This window comes from Heterodontus francisci, chromosome 5 (genome assembly GCF_036365525.1).
Source record: "Heterodontus francisci isolate sHetFra1 chromosome 5, sHetFra1.hap1, whole genome shotgun sequence".
NCBI classification, from domain to species: Eukaryota; Metazoa; Chordata; class Chondrichthyes; order Heterodontiformes; family Heterodontidae; genus Heterodontus; species Heterodontus francisci.
In genome coordinates this window covers 67,793,631-67,811,183 of record NC_090375.1, presented here as the reverse complement: position 1 = coordinate 67,811,183, position 17,553 = coordinate 67,793,631, and the positions used below count along the sequence as shown (strand labels likewise).

The window sequence follows — 17,553 nt, the reverse complement described above, 5'->3', positions numbered from 1 at the left end:
ACCGCCGCTGGGAGGCAGGACCTGGATTTCGATATTTAAATTAATTACATGCATAAGTTTATGTTCAATCTTCCGGGCCCACTGCAATCTTCGGCACGGCGGCCAACACTCCCGTGCCTTCAATTCCCGTCCGGGGAAAGCTGGCGTACACAGGTGGGGAGGGGGGAGAAGTTAAGATTTTCATTTCGGGGGGGACAGGGTCAAATAAACTTAATGGGTTTAGGGGATGGTGGGAAGGAGTGAACTTCAAACTTTGAGCAGTCTGAGGGGGTTGGGGGTGGTCAGATTTGGAAGGTAAATGTTTGGGGGGGGCAAATAGTTAATGTAATTGGTATTAGGGGGTGGGAAAGAGGCATTAGAAATTTATTTAATAAATTTTGGGCAGTATGAGTTTAAAAATTCAAATGGGCTGGCAGGGCTGGCTGCCCTTTAAAAATGGCGCTAGTGCCTGCGCACAGGCAGCTGACGCCATTGCCGGGCATGGACAGCCCACCCCCTCCACGAGATGGGGGGCAGGCGGGCCACCCTGGCTTTTAAATGAGCCGTCGTGCACGAGATCGCAGCGGCTCTTTGGCATGTGTGGTCCGCTATTGTTTGAGCTCGCCGCCAATTTCTTTAAATCCAGCCCTATGTGTGAGATGATGAATTTTGGTTAAAAACAGTAGCAATTATGCTCTGAATGGAAGAAGACTTGGTGCTGTGGAAGACTGAGGGATTTGGGGTCAGATTCACAGGACATTAAAAGACAATGCCTTCAATTGATAAATCATAAAAAGTTAATGGAATTCTAGAGGGTTAATTTTAAACATAACCCGCCCAGTGGGAAACTGAGGGGATTAAAACTGCTGCCGACTTAACACTCCCTCTGAATTTACTTCCCATTTAATTTAAGACTACCCACCGTTCTCCAGGTTTATTACAAAAGATATAGAATATAAAAGACAAGAAATAATGATGAACCTATTAAAAAGATCACAGTGTCTTATTCATCCTGTGTACAGTATTGGACCTCACACTGTAGATAATATATTGAGGCTTTAGAGAAGGTACAATGCAGATTCACTATGATGCTGCCTGTATAAGCAATACAAATATAAAGACAGACTTCAAAAATAAGAGATGTTTGCATTAGAGCAACATATATTCCAGGGTGATAGGATAGAAATGTTTAATTATGAAAAGAAAACAAAAGCGTAGATATAAAACTATTTCCAGTTGTTGAGAGGTCTGAGGGCTGACAGACACATCAAATGCAAGAGATTCAGGACAAAAGAGCAAGAGAAATTTCCTTAGAGGCCTGGATTTTACATTGCCACCGCCACTATGGCAGTCTGCATGTGTAGACTGCTCGTCGTGGAGCCGCCACGATATTAAATGCGGCAGCTCATTTAAATGGCCGGGGCAGACTGCCCCAACTCCCACTGATGTGGTGGAGGCGGGCGTTCGTCCCTGGCAACAGTGTCTGGCGCCACTGTGCAGGCACTGACGCCATTTTTAAAGTGCTCCGAGCCCTTCAACTTAGCTTAGCAACATTAAATGTAATTAGAAAAATTAAAATTAATGTTTCTGGCCCCTCTACCACAACCATACAGTTCACTACTTGCCCTCTTCTCCACCCCACCCCCCCAAAAATACTTACCTCGTGTACCTGACCTTCCTCCACCCCCCCCCCCACCAAAGTTTAAAAACTTTTACCTTCAACCCCTTCTTACCATTCTCTAGATCAATCAGAATAAGTTGAACCCGCTTCCCCCTGTCTGAGAGATCCAAAAGGCATGAGAGTGCTAGCACTAATATCAGTGCGGCACGGACGTCAGGAGTGAGTCGCTCATTAATACAGGTATTTAATGAAATTTGCTTATGTATGTAAATTCTGGTCCCATTGCTGAACGGTTGGTGGGGGGGGGTGGGGGGGGGCACCATGAGGCCTCGCCGCCGCTGGCAATATCAGGTCTTCCCGGCATTGAGGCCTGTGGCAGGCCTCTCCCGGAAGTATTTTCCGGCCCCACCCCACCATGACTCCTGACACCACAAGGCTTTGGAATTCACTGCCAAGGTTAGTGGTCAAGGCAGAAGCTACACCAACGTTCAAGATTGGATAGATGGATGGAGGCAAAGGGAGCAAAGTGATATGGAAACTGTAGTGTTTGATTGATTAGGGTTTGATTCTATCAATCTGTCCACTATCTGTGTTCACTGTGTTTGATTGCTTAAGCCTATGAATGGAGCTGCAGAGTAAAAGTGAAACTAAGACGCACTGCTAGAAGCTTCTACAGAACACACACACGCTGGCTGCTCTGGAAGACATGTACTGAAATTGTGTAACAATCCTTAAAGTTAATGTGCTGTAAATAAACCTGTTGGTGATTTAATATAAGTGTGATATCTGCATTGCTGAGAGATAAATAGGGCATCGAAATTAAACCCAGTAACCTGGCCTAAACACAACAGAAACAGGGTGGGTAAATATATTTAAGACTACTTGTTCTTGTGGAGAGTAAAGACCAACATAGATTTGTTGGGCCAAATGACCCGTTTCAGTGTTGTAACATTTAGAAAATCTCTAGAAATACATAAAGAAACTCTGCACAGAAGATCTATTTATTGGACAACCACAGCAACTAAAAACAATGGCATTGAAATTCTGCAAGAGTTCTCCAATCTCCCCTTGTAACTCTGGTGGAATCCCCAGGAAAGTGGTGCAAAATAGCTGGAATTATGGTTGGAGACCAGGAGAACCCCTGTGAAATTTCAGGGCCTATCAATGAAAAATGACCAAAACTATAGCCCAGATTTTCCTGGAGCAGTGTATCTCATGGCGTGCCCTAGTAGTTAGAATTCTTCATGCACATTTGGGTTTTAACAAATTTCGTCCACACAGTTGCTGCAATTGCAAGCCGATAATGGTGCAGAGAAGGCAATAGGGCATCAGGGACCTTTGCGAACAATGGGACAAACTTCTTAACCAATGAGATTAAAGGACTGAGGAATAAACAGAGGAAGGAATGAGAAGGAATGTGAATAAGAGATGAAATCAATGTCAAATCAGATACAAAAAGAGAAATTAAGAGAAAGATTGGATTGAGAGAGAAAAGTAAAAAATTGAAAAACTTAAAAGTTTGACATTTTTATATCTCCAACAATTTGCAATCTGAAGAAATGAGGCATTTATTATTGTTCACTTTTTGAGCAAAGTATGTTGATTGGTACTCATCAACAATTATCACTTTGCTAACAGGGTACAGACACTGTTAATTACTAAACAACTTTCTGTAGTGAGTTTAATGGGCAATTAATGTGTAAATGCAACAACTTCATCGAATCACAGGGACGTTAAGTGCATGATGCAGTTTTCACAAAGCAACTTGTGACTTATTTCTAACTTATGGGGCATCTCTTCCTTGCTTGAAAGTTGCTGACCAACCTTGTCATTAATAATGTTGCCAATATTTTTTCAGAAATCTGAACCAATGAAATTGGGTTACTGATTTCAATTTTAATATTGATTGTAGCCCCAAGTGTTTCAGTACATGGTGCATAATGGACTGGAAAAAGGAGTGGAGACCCATGATCCTGTGCTTCCAAACATTTGCGCATGATGTGCATTTCAGCTGGACTTAAGAATAGGCATAAACATATTATGTTGTTCTCAGACTTGAAAGTCCTACCTGTGTGATTTTCTTGGGATGAGGATCTGTAGAATTCTCAACAATTTCTATGTTCCCGGGTGACTTCCACAGGTTCTCTTTTACAGTAATCTTTACTATAGCGTTCATGCTCAGAGATAAGGGAGCCAAATCTTTTGCTACAACTATCAGCTGATAGGAAATGATCGTTGTTGGATCAAGTGACTTATATCCTGTAAAAAAATACATTATTAATAAACCGTTACTCTTCAAGCCATCTTCGTGAAGGGCTGGTTAGCAATGAACCTTTCTTTCAATGGAGTACGAAGATGTGAATTGATCTTTTGCTCACATTGACATCAATCTGCAAGTGGCACAATAATTGTACTTTTGCAAACAAACTTGAAATGTTTGCTGGAAACTTTTTCATAAAGGCAGTGCTCTTTTAAAATCTGATGACAAAAATTTCACCCAGTATCGACATCGTGTTAACATTCTGTACCCAGCAGATGTCCATTTAATAATGGACTTAAATGTGCAGTTAGCACATATACAATTGATTACGCATGAACCAATGAAAAGCAGTTTGATTCCATTGCTGGGCACCAATAAGGATCCAATTGTTCAAAAAATTTCTTCCAGAGTTTATATTAATTATTTTCCTTCTTCACTTAGGTTAACGTATAATGTAACACAAAAAATATTCACAATTCTGAAAATATGTCGCAAATGTTAACCATAAAATCAATTGTTCTATGTTAGAAATGCATGTAAACATTTCCCCCCACACTGGCACACCCCTCTGCCTAATGTCTGGAGCTTAAGTTAGCATCTTCACATTGTTGCCGTGCTGATGATTTCCAATTCTGTGGATAAATTTAATGTGTGTTAATGTGTGGACGAGAGGGCCTGATTTCTCTTCCAGGGTCAGGAAGTCGACATTTGGACCATTTCCGGTCCTGACCTCACCCCAGCTGAGGGAAGCAGTCACAGCCCCCGATTTTCACAGAGACAAGCTGCTAACTGGCTGGAGGGCGGCTTGGACAGCCACAGAGGCAGGTCTCTGCAAGTGCGGGTGAGATTTAATCAGACCACAACACCATTAACGTGGCTATCATTTTACTGAAGGAACAGATACAGCAATAATGAAAAAGGAAAGGCAGAGGACTGGCGACCAGTTTACTGATGCCAACCTGGAAGTCCTCCTTGAGGCAGTGAGGGAGAGGAGGGAGGTCCTCTTTCCAGACGGTGGCAGGAGAAGGCCACCCTCTCAAACCAAGCAGACATGGGATTGAGGTTGCTGAGAGCGGTAGCAGATGAAGTGTGGTCAGGAAGAATTGGGTCCAGTGCTGGAAAAGGTTCAATTATCCTATTCGCTTCTGGAAGGTGAACGCAATGCCAGACCCTCATGACAGGCCTCTGGGTATTCAACCTCCAAAAAGACACACCAGCTAAGGAACCTGAGGGTGCATGCTGCTCCTGAACATGGGAAGAATGTGTTCCCAGGGTGCTTACAGGCTTAGAGCCCTAGCGCTATCGATGACTTGCCAGAACTGATATGTGCAACTTCCTATGTTAATGAGCTGCTGGCATGGGCCATAGAGGCCACACATGCCCCCATTGCCACCTACACAACAAGGACGACCACCATGTGCATTTCAGTCACACGCAGAGACAAATGAGGTTGCCTCCACCTCCTCCGAGGCTACAAGGGGAGTACCACGTAGAAATGGCTGATAGTAGGCCACCACATCACGTAGAGCACTGAATGGTTCGCTGGGTTGTGCCTCACCTATAAATGTGCACTTTTTTTCTTACTCAACACATTGTAAATACTGGCACATGATGCCAGACATGTAAGCTTCCATTCCTAAATGCGACATTGGAAAAGAGTGAAGAGATGGAGAAGGGAAGCAAAGGTCCTTGAAGTGGGGCAGTGATATCGCTAGACAGAGTGGCATTATTTATTAGCGCTAAGAATTGACTGACTCCAGGCTGCGTCTTCAATGGAAGTGCTCTTACAGGCAGCCTGAAGTGAGTTCCAGACCATGCCGTTCCTCCTCGGTTAGAAGGGCTGAGCTGAAATGTGCCTGGGTTTGATGATCCTGGACATTGACAGCATCTTGACGAGACCTTCAAGTACTCCGCTGGCCTCAGCCACCTCCATGTGCAGCCAGTGCAGCTGTGTTCTGCATCTTCTCCTCCTCTTCGATCTTCTGCTCTTCCTCTTCCTCCTCCAATGAGCTGTATCATTCCAGAGCCTCACCCTCTTCAAGGTCCACACCTCTCTGGAGGGCCATATTATGGACAGCGTAGCAGACCACCACAATGTGTGAGACCCTTGCAGGAGTGTATTCAGGGTGCCAACTGATCTGCCCAGGCACCTGACACATCTCAGAAATCCAATGGCCTGCTAGATGGCTGTCCTGGTGTGCAGAGGGCTGCAGTGAGAGTGCCTCTATGGCTTTACAAGGGGTAACCCTTGTTCACTAGAATCCATCCAAGGAATTTGGGGAGTGAAATGAAGAGCTGCAGCACCCTGGACTGAAAGAAGGATGAAAGAATTATGGCAGCTGCCAGGAAAGCGCACACACATGCAGGAAGCTCTTGTTGTAGTCGCAGACCAGCTGAACGTTGGAGTGGAAGCCCTTACTGTTGATGAATCTGACTGGGTGGTCACTGGGTGCCTTGATGGCCACGTAGGTGCAAATTGATGATGCCCTGCATATGGGCGAATTCCAATGATAAAGGTGAAATCCACTGTTCTACGAGGCCCCATCTGTCTGGAATTGAATATATTGCCCAACTCTCGCAAATAGGGCATCAGTGACCTGCAAAATGCAGCGGTGTGTTGTTTGCGAGACACCAAGGTCTGCTGCTGATCCTTGGAAGGAGCCAGAGGTGAAGGAGTTCAAGGCTACAGTGACTTTGATGGCTCCTGGCAGGGCATGGCGAGCAGTGCTGTGAGGTGTGTGGTCTTCCGCGACATGGCCACAAATATTTGTGACCAATTGCCTGGAGAGGCGCAGTCTCCAGTGGCACTGGCTCTCCAATATGTCAATGTAGCTCCATCTTGAGGGGTATAGCCAATGCAGTGGGTATGACCTCCATTGCCTTCCTGCCCCTGATCCTTCCCCACTGCCTTCCTCATGCCTGGAGCTCTGCCTCTCCTGCTGATGTTGCTCCTCATTGCCACTAGACCCAAAATCTGAGAGTCATGTCCCCATTACCAGCTATGTCTTCCTTGCAGACCTTACCCCTCTTCACTCATGTCCCTGAGATGCCAGCAGGGTAACCACCCTCTGCACTGCCCAAGCACATACAGAACACTCTCCCCGCAACCTGTGCACACCTGATGGCACCTGTGTGCCAAAAGCTGAATGCCCCTCTCAGCCATGCTCCCTTCTAAGGGCCTGCCTAAGTCAATGGTGTGGTCATGTCTGGCCCCCCATTGTGTTGCCATCTCCATGCGCCTGGTCTGCCCTTGACCCAGCATGCAACCCATGCGTCCCCACCAAAATCTCATGCTGTCCTCAGACAGCTCTCAATGAGTTTGTTAACTACTTTAATTGGCCTCATTGCAGAATCGGGTAGATTGCATTCCCCCGTCCTGAAACTCGCCAGCAGCAGGAACAGCGACGAAAACCAGCACACCAGCCAATGGCACTATTTTTAGTGCCCGCCTGCCTATGTTCCCACCCCTTGGCAGGGCCCAGAAATCCTACCCTAAGGGAGCAGCAGCCAGGGTTACAGTCAAGGAATGGGAGATGGGTTTGGGGTTGGGAAAGAAGAAAATGAAAGGGAGTGAACATGTTGGAGAAGGGGAAGGAGAGGGGACTATAGAAAGAAGGGACTGAGAGAGAAAGATGAGTGAAAGGGAACTGGTGGAATACCAGAATAGGTAAGCAGTGAGGGGAGTGACAGAGGAACAGGGAAGTAGAGAGGTGGAGAAGGCAGAGGGAAGGGTGGACAAAGTAAGGAATGGGAAAAGGAGAGAGGAAGTTGGGAAAGGAAGAGAGATGGGTTAGAAGAGGGATTAGGAGATAAGAGAAAAAGAAAGGGGGAGTTGAGGAGAGGAGAGGAGGAAAGGGGAAAGGAGGGGTGAAAGAGGTGAGGGTGAAGAGAAGAACAGAGTAGAGGTGTTGAAAAGAGATGAGAAGGTAAGGAGATGAAAAAAGAGTGGAAGGAAACAAAGCAGAAAATAACTTCAGTGCAAGTGGTGGAAAAACATTAAAAAAAGGTCTGTATAGTAAGTTAAAAATTCTGTGCTACAAATAGGAAGAAAGTTTAACGTAGGAAGGAAGGAAAGGAAGGAAGGAAGAACGAGCAAATATATAAAGTAATTGCATCTTAAGCAAATATTATAAATCGATGAAGTTGTGGACATTTAGACAGAAGAGGTTTGGAGTAGGACAGATCCAATTTACTGTATTGCAGTACTCTGAAGGTGTACTTTTTTAACCTGAGTCAGTGATATATTTCTTCAGTAAATTTGCTGTTTCACAGTGTTTGCCATAATATAAATGTGACAGCAGTTTGTCTAAGGCACAGTTGTCTCAGCTGTTAATTATACACCTGTCTGATATTCAATTCCATTGAATAAAAATGATTAGTGTTTATATAGCACCTTCCACATCCTCAGGACCACAATCCAAAGTGCTTTACAGCCAATTAAGTACTTTTCTGAAGTGCAGTCACTGCTGTAAATGTAGGAAATGCAGCAACACACAGCAAGATCCCACAAACAGAAATATGATAATGACCAAATAATCTGTTTTTATTGACTGAAGGATAAATATTGACCAGAACATCCAGGAACAACTCCCCTGTGCATCTTTGAAATATTTTTTTTTATGTCCACCTGAGTGTGCAGACAGGGCTTTGTTTTAACATTGCATCTAAAAGGTGGCACCTCCAATAGTGCAGCACTCCTCCAATACTGCACTAGGGTGTCAGTCTAGAATTTTGTACTCAAGTCTTTGGAGTGAGATTTGAACCCACAACCTTCTGACTCAGAGGCTCAGAGGCAACTGAGCCACAGCTGACACTATTGACTTCACTATCGGGTGGCATGTAGAACAGCCATTCGATGGGATAACGCCCATGTTGTGCTACTGACCAAGACGAATTTCTACCCTTAAAAATTCCAATACCTGTGAGCAACTCTCCAGAAGATCAACAACTGTTACTTCTAGTTACTTCAGGCAATACTTAACACCAGTATTCATGTAATATCATACATGTATGTTTTAACATGAATTTATCTAACTAATGTAATACTTTAATAACATTCATATGTTAACTGTTTATAGCACAGTGGCAAATACATTCTGATATCACAGTATCATTTGGCACCACTTGTATTTAAGTGTAAAGATGACATTCTCAAAAATGATGTAGAGAAGTGTCCTATGGTTTAAATTGTCATGTTGATCGCAGAAATGTTTCATGTCCACATACCTTCATCAGTTGTGGAGATTGCCCCTGTTTGATCATCGATCTGGAAAAACATTATGTTATCATTGTTTGGTATTTGTTGTGAGATGCTGTATTCAATTTTAGCATTAGGAGTCTCGGGATCATCCAAATCTGTGGCATGTACAGACATGAAAGGCTTGCCTGTGAATAGAAAGAGAATTTATTTACTTTATAAACAGGCAAATGTTACTCCCCTACCTACCTCATTTGAACGCTCTGTTTTGTACAGTTCCACAGATGCCAGCAATGTCCCCTATACCTCGCCCAAGTGGCATCATGCGAGAGTCTGGATGGAATATAGTAGGCAGCAGGCATGCAATTTGCTGATGTGCATAGCCAATAGCCATGACTCTCCACTGGCAGCATGCATTTGTAATGTCTAATCCCACTGTTGTGCTCGCTCCCCTCTTTATCAAAAGAAACTATCTAGTTCAACATTTACATAGCGCACTTAACATGGTAAAATGTCCCATGGTGTTCAACAAGAGTAATATCAATAAAAAACATTTTTGACATCAAGCCTTAGAGGAGATATCAGGAAAGATGACCACAGGCTTGATTGAAGAGGTAGGTTTTTAGGAGCATCTTAAAAGTGGAGAGAGATAGAAGGCTGAGAGTTTAAGGATGGAATTCCAGAGTTTAGGGTCTAGGCAGCTGAAGCGATTAACGTTGGGGTGAGCAAGAGGCAGAATTGGAGGAGTGCAGAAACCTTGGAACGTTGTAGGTCTGGATGACGCTGCACAGATAGGGAGGAGCTGAGAACAAGGATGACGTGTTGTTGGACAGGGGGCCAGTGAAGGTCAGCAAACAAAGGGGTGATGGGTGAACGAGATTTGGAGCGAGTTAAGCAGCAAAGTTTTGGACGAGCACAAGTTTATGTAGGGTGGAAGATGGGAGGCTGGCCAGGAAAGCATTGGTATATTCAAGTCTAGAGGTAACAAAGGGATGGATAAGGGTTTCAGCAACAGATGAGCTGAGGGAAGGTTGGAGTTGAACAATGTTACAGAAGTGGAAGTAGACAGTCCCGGTGATGGTACGAATATGTGGAACTCAACTCAACACTGTCTTACTCCGCATAAGGCAGTTATGGATTTGGGAAGCAACAACACGTGCAAGGAGGGTAAAGGGAGACTGGAAAATGAGCAGGTAGTTTGCAGGTACAGAGGGATCAAGAATAGATTTATTTGAGGAAAGGAGTGATGACAATAAATTTGAAGAGAAGGAGAACCTAAGCAAAGGGAACCTTTAACAATATCAGCTAGCAAGGGGTCCAGTAAGGGAAGTTGAGTGGTCAACTGTTCGGAATAGGATCTAGGAAGCAGGAGGTGGGTTTCATGGACTAGATGAGGTCAGAGAGCATTGCAGGAGATGGGGCCAAATCTACAGAAAGATAAGAGTTCAGGGCTAGAGCAGCGGGGAATTTTTGGGGGTGTTTGTCCCGAAGGGCTAGGGGAAGAGAGGGAAGTGGCAGAGGCAGCTGAATGGATAGTCTCTATCTTTGTATCCAAAAAGGTCATAAGTTCCTCGTGTTTACTGTTAGGGGTGAGGGGGAAGAGGCAGGGGGTGGGGGGGGGGGGGGTGGTTGCTTTATGAAGAGGTTGAGGGGTGATTTAATAGAGGTCTTTAAGAATATGAACGGTTTTGATAGAGTGGATACGGAAAGAATGTTTCCACTTGTGGAGAAGAGCATAATGAGAGGCCATCAATAGAAGACAGTCATCAAGAAAACGAATAGGGAATTCAGGAGAAACCTCTTTACCCAAAAAGTGGTGAGAATGTGGAACTTGCTACCACAGGGAGTTCCACATTGAATAGTATAGATGCATTTAAAAGGGAAGCTAGACAAGCATGTGAGGGAGAAGGGAATAGAGGCTTACAATGATAGATTTAGATTAAGAAAGATGGGAGGAGGCACGGATAGAGCATAAACACCAGCATGGACTGGTTGGGCCGAACGGCCTGTTTCTGTGCTGTATATTCTAAGTAATCGGATATAACGTAACCCTATGTACTGACTCAGAGACCAATGGAAACAATCCCTCTCAAACTCAAATCTTGGTATGAGTCTCAACTCCCCATCCTTCTGACTCAGATAGAACTGTGATACCAAATTTGAATGCTGTTTCCTCCTTTGGTTTTGTTCCTGATACATCACGGACACAGTTATCAGCTGCATCTACTGTTAGAGATATTGAATTAAACTTTAGCTTTGAGAGAGAGTGTAAAATAGTTTGTTGATTTTCTATCACCCATTTCACACTGTTGCACAAAGCTTAGCTCCCTTGATAGGAGAACCCGAAGCAATACAGACATCTTAGTTCTGTAAAATTAGATTTATCTGCACCAATAAAGTATATATTGTTTTGTCTTTCCAAGATACGAGTGGTTTCTGTGTAGGGCATCTGGTGAGAACATTAATTGATGTATTGTCCTGCCCACCACCATGGATAGAAACCTGCTCTATGCTTAGGCTTGGATTTTCCACCACAGCCTGCTTGATTTTAAGATAGCAATCAGGCAGCGTGATAACAGTAGGGAATTTCACATGTTTGTCTGTGCATACAAAGTTTCACTGATAATGAGAGAACCTGCACTTCTGCCATCATCAAATGTGGAGTCTTATAGTGGGCTGCTCCATCACTTGCCTGCATATTTATACTCCAACTCCTACAGTGATGTCCTGGGACTGAAATGATTGACCTCCAACAACCACAACCATCTTTCTTTGTGCTAGGTATGACTAACCAGCAGAGCTTTGCCTCTGATTCCCATTGACATGAGCTGTACCCGTCCAGGCAAGTGGAGAGTATTCCATCACACTCCTGACTTGTGCCTTGTAGATGGTGCACAGGCTTTGGGGAGTCAGGAGGTGAGTTACTCACTGCAGAATTCCTAGCCTCTGAGCTGCATTTGTAGCCACAGTATTTATGTGGCTGGTCCACTTCAGTTTCTAGTCAATGGTAACTCCCAGGATGTTGATAGTGCGGGATTTAGCGATGGTAATGCCATGAATGTCAAGGAAAGATGATTGTATTCTCTTTTGTTGGAGATGGTCATTGCCTGGCACTTGTGGCACAAATGTAATTTGTCACTTATGAGCCCAAGGCTGAATGTTGCCCAGGTCTCGCTGAATATGGACACGGACATAAGGGAGGTGGTGGCGTACTGGTATTGTCACTGGACTAGTAACCCAGAGACCCAGGTATTGCGCTGGGGACATGGGTTTGAATCCCACCATAGCAGAAGGTGGAATTTGAATTCAATTAATAAAAATCTGGAATTAAAAGCTAGTCTAATGATGGCCATGAAACCATTGTCGATTGTTGTAAAAACCCATCTGCTTCACTAATGTCCTTTAGGGAAGGAAATCTGCTGTCCTTACCTGGTCTGGCCTACATGTGACTCCAGATCCATAGCAATGTGGTTGACTCTTACATGCCCTTGAAATGGCCTAGCAAGCCACTCAGTTCAAGGGCAATTAGGGATTGGCAATAAATGCTGGCCTGGCCTGCGATGCCTACATCCCATGAATGAATAAAAAAAGATTGCCTCAGTATCTGAGGAGACGCGAATGGTGCTGAACGTTGTACAATCAGCGAGTACCCTGTTTCTGACCTTATAATGGAGGGAAGGTAATCGATGAAGCAGCTGAAGATGGTTGGGTCGAGCACACTACCCTAAGGAACTCCTGCAGTGATGTCCTGGAGCTCAGAAGATTTACCTCCAACAACCACAACCATCTTCCTTTATGCTAGATATGACTCCAATCAGTGGAGAGTTCTCCCCCGATTCCCACTGACTCCAGTTTTGCTAGGGCTCTTTGATGCCAGACTCGTTCAAATGCTGCCTTGACGTCAAGGGCAGTCACCTCACCTCACCTCTTGGGTTCAGCTCTTTTGTCCATGTTTGGACCAAGACTGTAATGAAGTCAGCAGCTGAGTGGCCCTGGCAGAACCCAAACTGAGCATGAGTGAGCAGGTCATTGCTGAGTAAGTGCCAATTGATAGCACTGTCGATGACACCTTCCATGGCATATTACCGGTGATGGGAACCTCAGTGGTGAGACCACCCGCTGGGCAACCAATTGAGCCACTTAAATGCCCAATTAAAGGCTATTACCCTGCCAGTATTCTGGCTATGTTGGGTGGGAACGCCGCTGTGAAGAGAGACCACCGGGTAAATCCTGGCCGACTCCCAGCAGGTTTCGGGGGGCAGCCTCCTTTAAGGCTGCTCCATGGCCCATGGAGGGACCCTCGGCAGCAATAGGTGTGTGATATGTGAGGATGGGCAATGAATGTTGTCTTGCCAGTGTCACTCACATCCCAAGAACAATTTTTTTTAAAAGAATGTCTTTGATTTATAGGTCATTAGAATAAAGCATGAGTAAGAATTTTACTGCATTTTGTTTACCATTGCATTTACAACATATTGAGGTCATTCTTAAGGAAATTTCGTCAGATCAATTGCAGACATTACTTTCAGAACAAGTAAACAGTGAATTGCCCAACATACAGAATCATTACAAGGTAAATTATGTAATATAACCATGTTCACCACATTGTGATTTGTCACTCTTGGTGGTAAAGCAAGAACTGCCGTGCAGACACAATCAGACATTTGCACTTTTTGCACATTTTATAATTCCAAGACTGATGACCAGAACATGGCCAATCAAGTAAAGATTGCCATGAACATTCTATCCAAGTACAGTATCAAAGAAAATGGCATATGAAAACATCTTTACTACCTCTTTAAATAGAAATGTTGAGGATGAATATTCCGATCAGTCTCGAAATGAAACTGTAGTGAATGGCCCCACCAGGGTTCCGCCAAGATTCCACTCCATGATCTCCTTTCTGGTCGGTGGGGGCGTGGAGGGCGTGTTGGGGGAGGGGTGAGGGGTGATGGTGCGGGGGTTCATTGGGTTTCCACACCCCCACCCACTCCCATGAAGAGAACATGCCCAAGGTAGTTTGCAGGTACTCTTGGGAGACCTGCCCAGTACGCCTCTGCACAGTTCTTGCAACTGAGAACTGTCGTGAGTTGCCCTGAAGCCTCTCAAAAGAGCCAGCAGCAAAAGATTTTTAATCCCAGAAGGGATCAATTAATCTCATTGTTTTCTATCACAGCTGGAGTTTATTTATTTTACTTATGTAGAGATACAGCACTGAAACAGGCCCTTCAGCCCACTGAGTCTGTGCCGACCCTCAACCACCCATTTATACTAATCCTACATTAATCCCATATTCCTACCACATCCCAACCTTCCCTCAATTCCCCTACCACCTACCAATACTAGGGGCAATTTATAATGGCCAATTTACCTATCAACCTGCAAGTCTTTGGCTGTGGGAGGAAACTGGAGCACCCGGCGAAAACCCACCCGGTCACAGGGAGAACTTGCAAACTCCGCACAGGCAGTACCCAGAATCGAATCCGGGTCGCTGGAGCTGTGAGGCTGCGGTGCTAACCACTGCGCCACTGTTACCGCCTTCAGTACAATTTGACTCTCCCCAATACTCTTCAACAACTCTGATCTTTCCAATGACCTTACCTCATCATTTAGAACTGGATCTGGGATTCTCCACCCCAGCACTCTCATCAGCACAGCAGCCTTATCAAAATTTTGGCCACTCTTCTCTCTGGTTGTACCTTAAGTTAACAAAATGTTACATACCAGGCCTGGAATTCTGGCGTACAACTCCTTCATACTCTTCTTTAGTGAATTTAGGTACATTGTCATTTTTATCCTGAACTATGATTGTCACAGTGAAAGGACCTTCAACTGTCTCTTGTTTTTCATTTAGGCCCACTATCTAAAAACAAAGAAACCAAAACAACAATGAATTACAAAAAGTGAAACCCTCTGTTGACCTTTGGATAAAAACATACAAAGAGACCATTCAAATCTGTCACTCCTGTACCAATTGCCTTGGAAAGCTCTTCATTTAGTTCCATTCCCCTGCTCTTTATAAAATGTTAGATCACTTTTTTGCAGTTTTATCAAATTGTTCTCCTACTTTTCAAGTTCTGTGTATCTGAACAAATCTTTCAGCTCCTCTACTCCGTTCAAAGTTTTATCATGCGAGGTATAAAAAAAAAACGAAAGGAGAGACATAAAATCATTTTGGGTAGAATAATGGATGGTTTCAGCAGTAAACTATTGCGGAGGGTATGTTCTAGACCTCAGTTCAGATTCAAAGCCATGATCTGGAACTATGAGATGACATAAGGCTAGCAACAAGTAAGGGATCTACAATAGTTTCGAGATTTCAACTTGACTTGGACAATAATGGCCTCGAGTTTTACCCATGGGCAGAAATGCAGCAAAATGAGCAGTATGCACAACCGAGAGCAGAAGACAGGTTCAATCGATTAAAACCTTCTTCTTTAACCAAGCCTGTCACTTGTCCTAACATCTGCTTATGTAGCTCAGTGTCAAATTTTGTTTGATGTGGCTTCCTGCGAAACATCTTGGAACATTTTACTACTTTAAAGATGCTATATAAATGCAAGTTGCTGTTGTTGTTAAGGGGCAGCTTTAAAAAAATGTGAGTCTGGAGATAGGTGAGTGACACATGTAAATACAACACACCCAAATCTCCTCAATCTTTCACGGCTGCATACTGATCTTTCTGCCTGAATGCATCTCTGCAAATAATACTGGTTCTATCCCAAAGTTATAGAGCCTAATAAAAAAGGTTGCTAAAATTTGTGTGCTCAGAAGCTTTCTTATAATTATGATGAGATTTTCAGAAAACTGCAACAACAACTTGTATTTATATGGCACCTTTAAAATAGTAAAACATCCCAAGACACGTCACAGGAGTGTTATCAAACAAAAATTTGAGACTGGGCAACATAAGGAAAAGCAGAAGATCAAACAAAAGTTCAATGAGTTGATCAGTGAAGGCCAAAGCAGCAGGTAATCTTGTGCCAGGGAATGGGGGTGCGGGCAGGGGGGTGGTGTGGTGGTTGACCATGGGTGGTGGGAAGGAGGAGGTTTTCTATCAGGCTGAGTAGAGGAGAGGGGTCCATTGAATGGGCTTCCGATCCCAGTGAGGGAAGTTGGAGGCCTAGGAGTGGGGAGAGTGAGGTCGAAGGACTTGTTGAGGGAGGGGTAGATTACAGACCTGAAGGGGAATTTGGAAGCCTTAGGTGGATGTGACAAAGTGGGCGGGGGGGGCAGTCAGTCGGATGTCTCGGGGTGGAGGTAACTATAGGCCTCAGGGGCAGAATTGGAGACCTCGGTGGTGTAGCAGAATTGCAAGCCTGAGGGCAGGGGAGACCTTGGGTGGGGGAGGTGGGGCGGTGAGGGGTTGGTTGTATGCCTTGCTGGCAGGAGGAATCGGAGGCCTGAGGGGGGGAATTAGAGGCCTTGAGGTGGTGGGGGGGGGGGGGGTGGAATTCATTTTCATGAGTGGGGTGGGGGGAAAATCGGAAGCCTTGGTGGGGTACAGATGCCTTGGTGGAGGGACTGGAGTTCAGAAGTTTGCAGTGGATTGAATGTCTCATAGCTGGAAAGGGAGGGTTGGAAGTGGGTTTGCGTCGGGAATCCCATAGTGACCCAAACTCTCTTTTTCGGTTAAAATTCCCCCCATGTTTCTGCAACAGAACAACATTCCTGGAAAACACGTGAATGGTGTACACTATACTCCAGAGAACTACTCTATACTTAACAGCAGTTACTGCGCTCCAAATCACAATTTATTGGGTGAAATATTTACAGATGTGTGATAAGGTACTATATAAATGCCAGTATTTATTTATCAGTTGAAAAATTCAGTTTTCATTCTGCCAATTATTGCCTCAATTCAGTCTCTTTGATGTTATTAGTTGCTATGGGCATTAGCTTTGCATGATATTCTTACATTTGATGAAACTGCATTTCCACCAGATAGAAATCAGGGCCAGCTCAGAGTTTTAATTCAAAATTATGTCCAGTCTTTTCTAAATTGCAGTTTACAGCCACACAAAGTTCTCAAAGTTTTTATTTGATTGAAAAAATGCACTGTATTCAAATCTATAATATTCAAAATCGCAAATCTGCATAAATTGCATAATCACTGAATCAACTGTCATAACGCCCCTTGAATTTGAACATACGTTATCAGATCTTCCATTATTTCAACAGATGTTTAAAATACTCATCTTTGTGCAAATAAAAGCTGCCTATGAATGTCAATGTTAATCCTGTTGACTGCTGATTTGTTATGCAATTTTCCACTAATTTAAATATGAAAATCACTGGATACCTGGAATCATCTCAGGGGCACAGTAATGGACGGGCTTACGGGGTCTTGCCCAGGGGTCCCAGCCAAATATAGTTGCCCACAGGGGGCGGAGAGCCCTGTCCATTAGGCTGCCTCCACTGTCCTTGAAGCCGCCAGTCAATGACTGGGAATCCCAGTGCCAGAGAGCAGCAGCCCATCCTACTCTGTTGGGGCAG

General features: G+C 44.3%; 1 protein-coding gene across 4 annotated transcripts in view; it reads right to left on the bottom strand.

Annotated features, from left to right (window-relative positions):
• Positions 1-17,553, bottom strand: part of cdh17 (cadherin 17, LI cadherin (liver-intestine)) — a 119,433-nt gene that overhangs the window by 69,506 nt on the left and 32,374 nt on the right. For all 4 annotated transcript variants that reach the window (XM_068031600.1, XM_068031597.1, XM_068031598.1 and 1 more), the window contains 3 exons: positions 14,782-14,920; positions 9,087-9,245; positions 3,669-3,859 (listed from right to left, as the gene is read on the bottom strand). In XM_068031600.1, the coding sequence (XP_067887701.1) occupies positions 3,669-3,859; positions 9,087-9,245; positions 14,782-14,920 (489 nt within the window). The remainder of the gene's footprint in view (positions 1-3,668; positions 3,860-9,086; positions 9,246-14,781; positions 14,921-17,553) is intronic.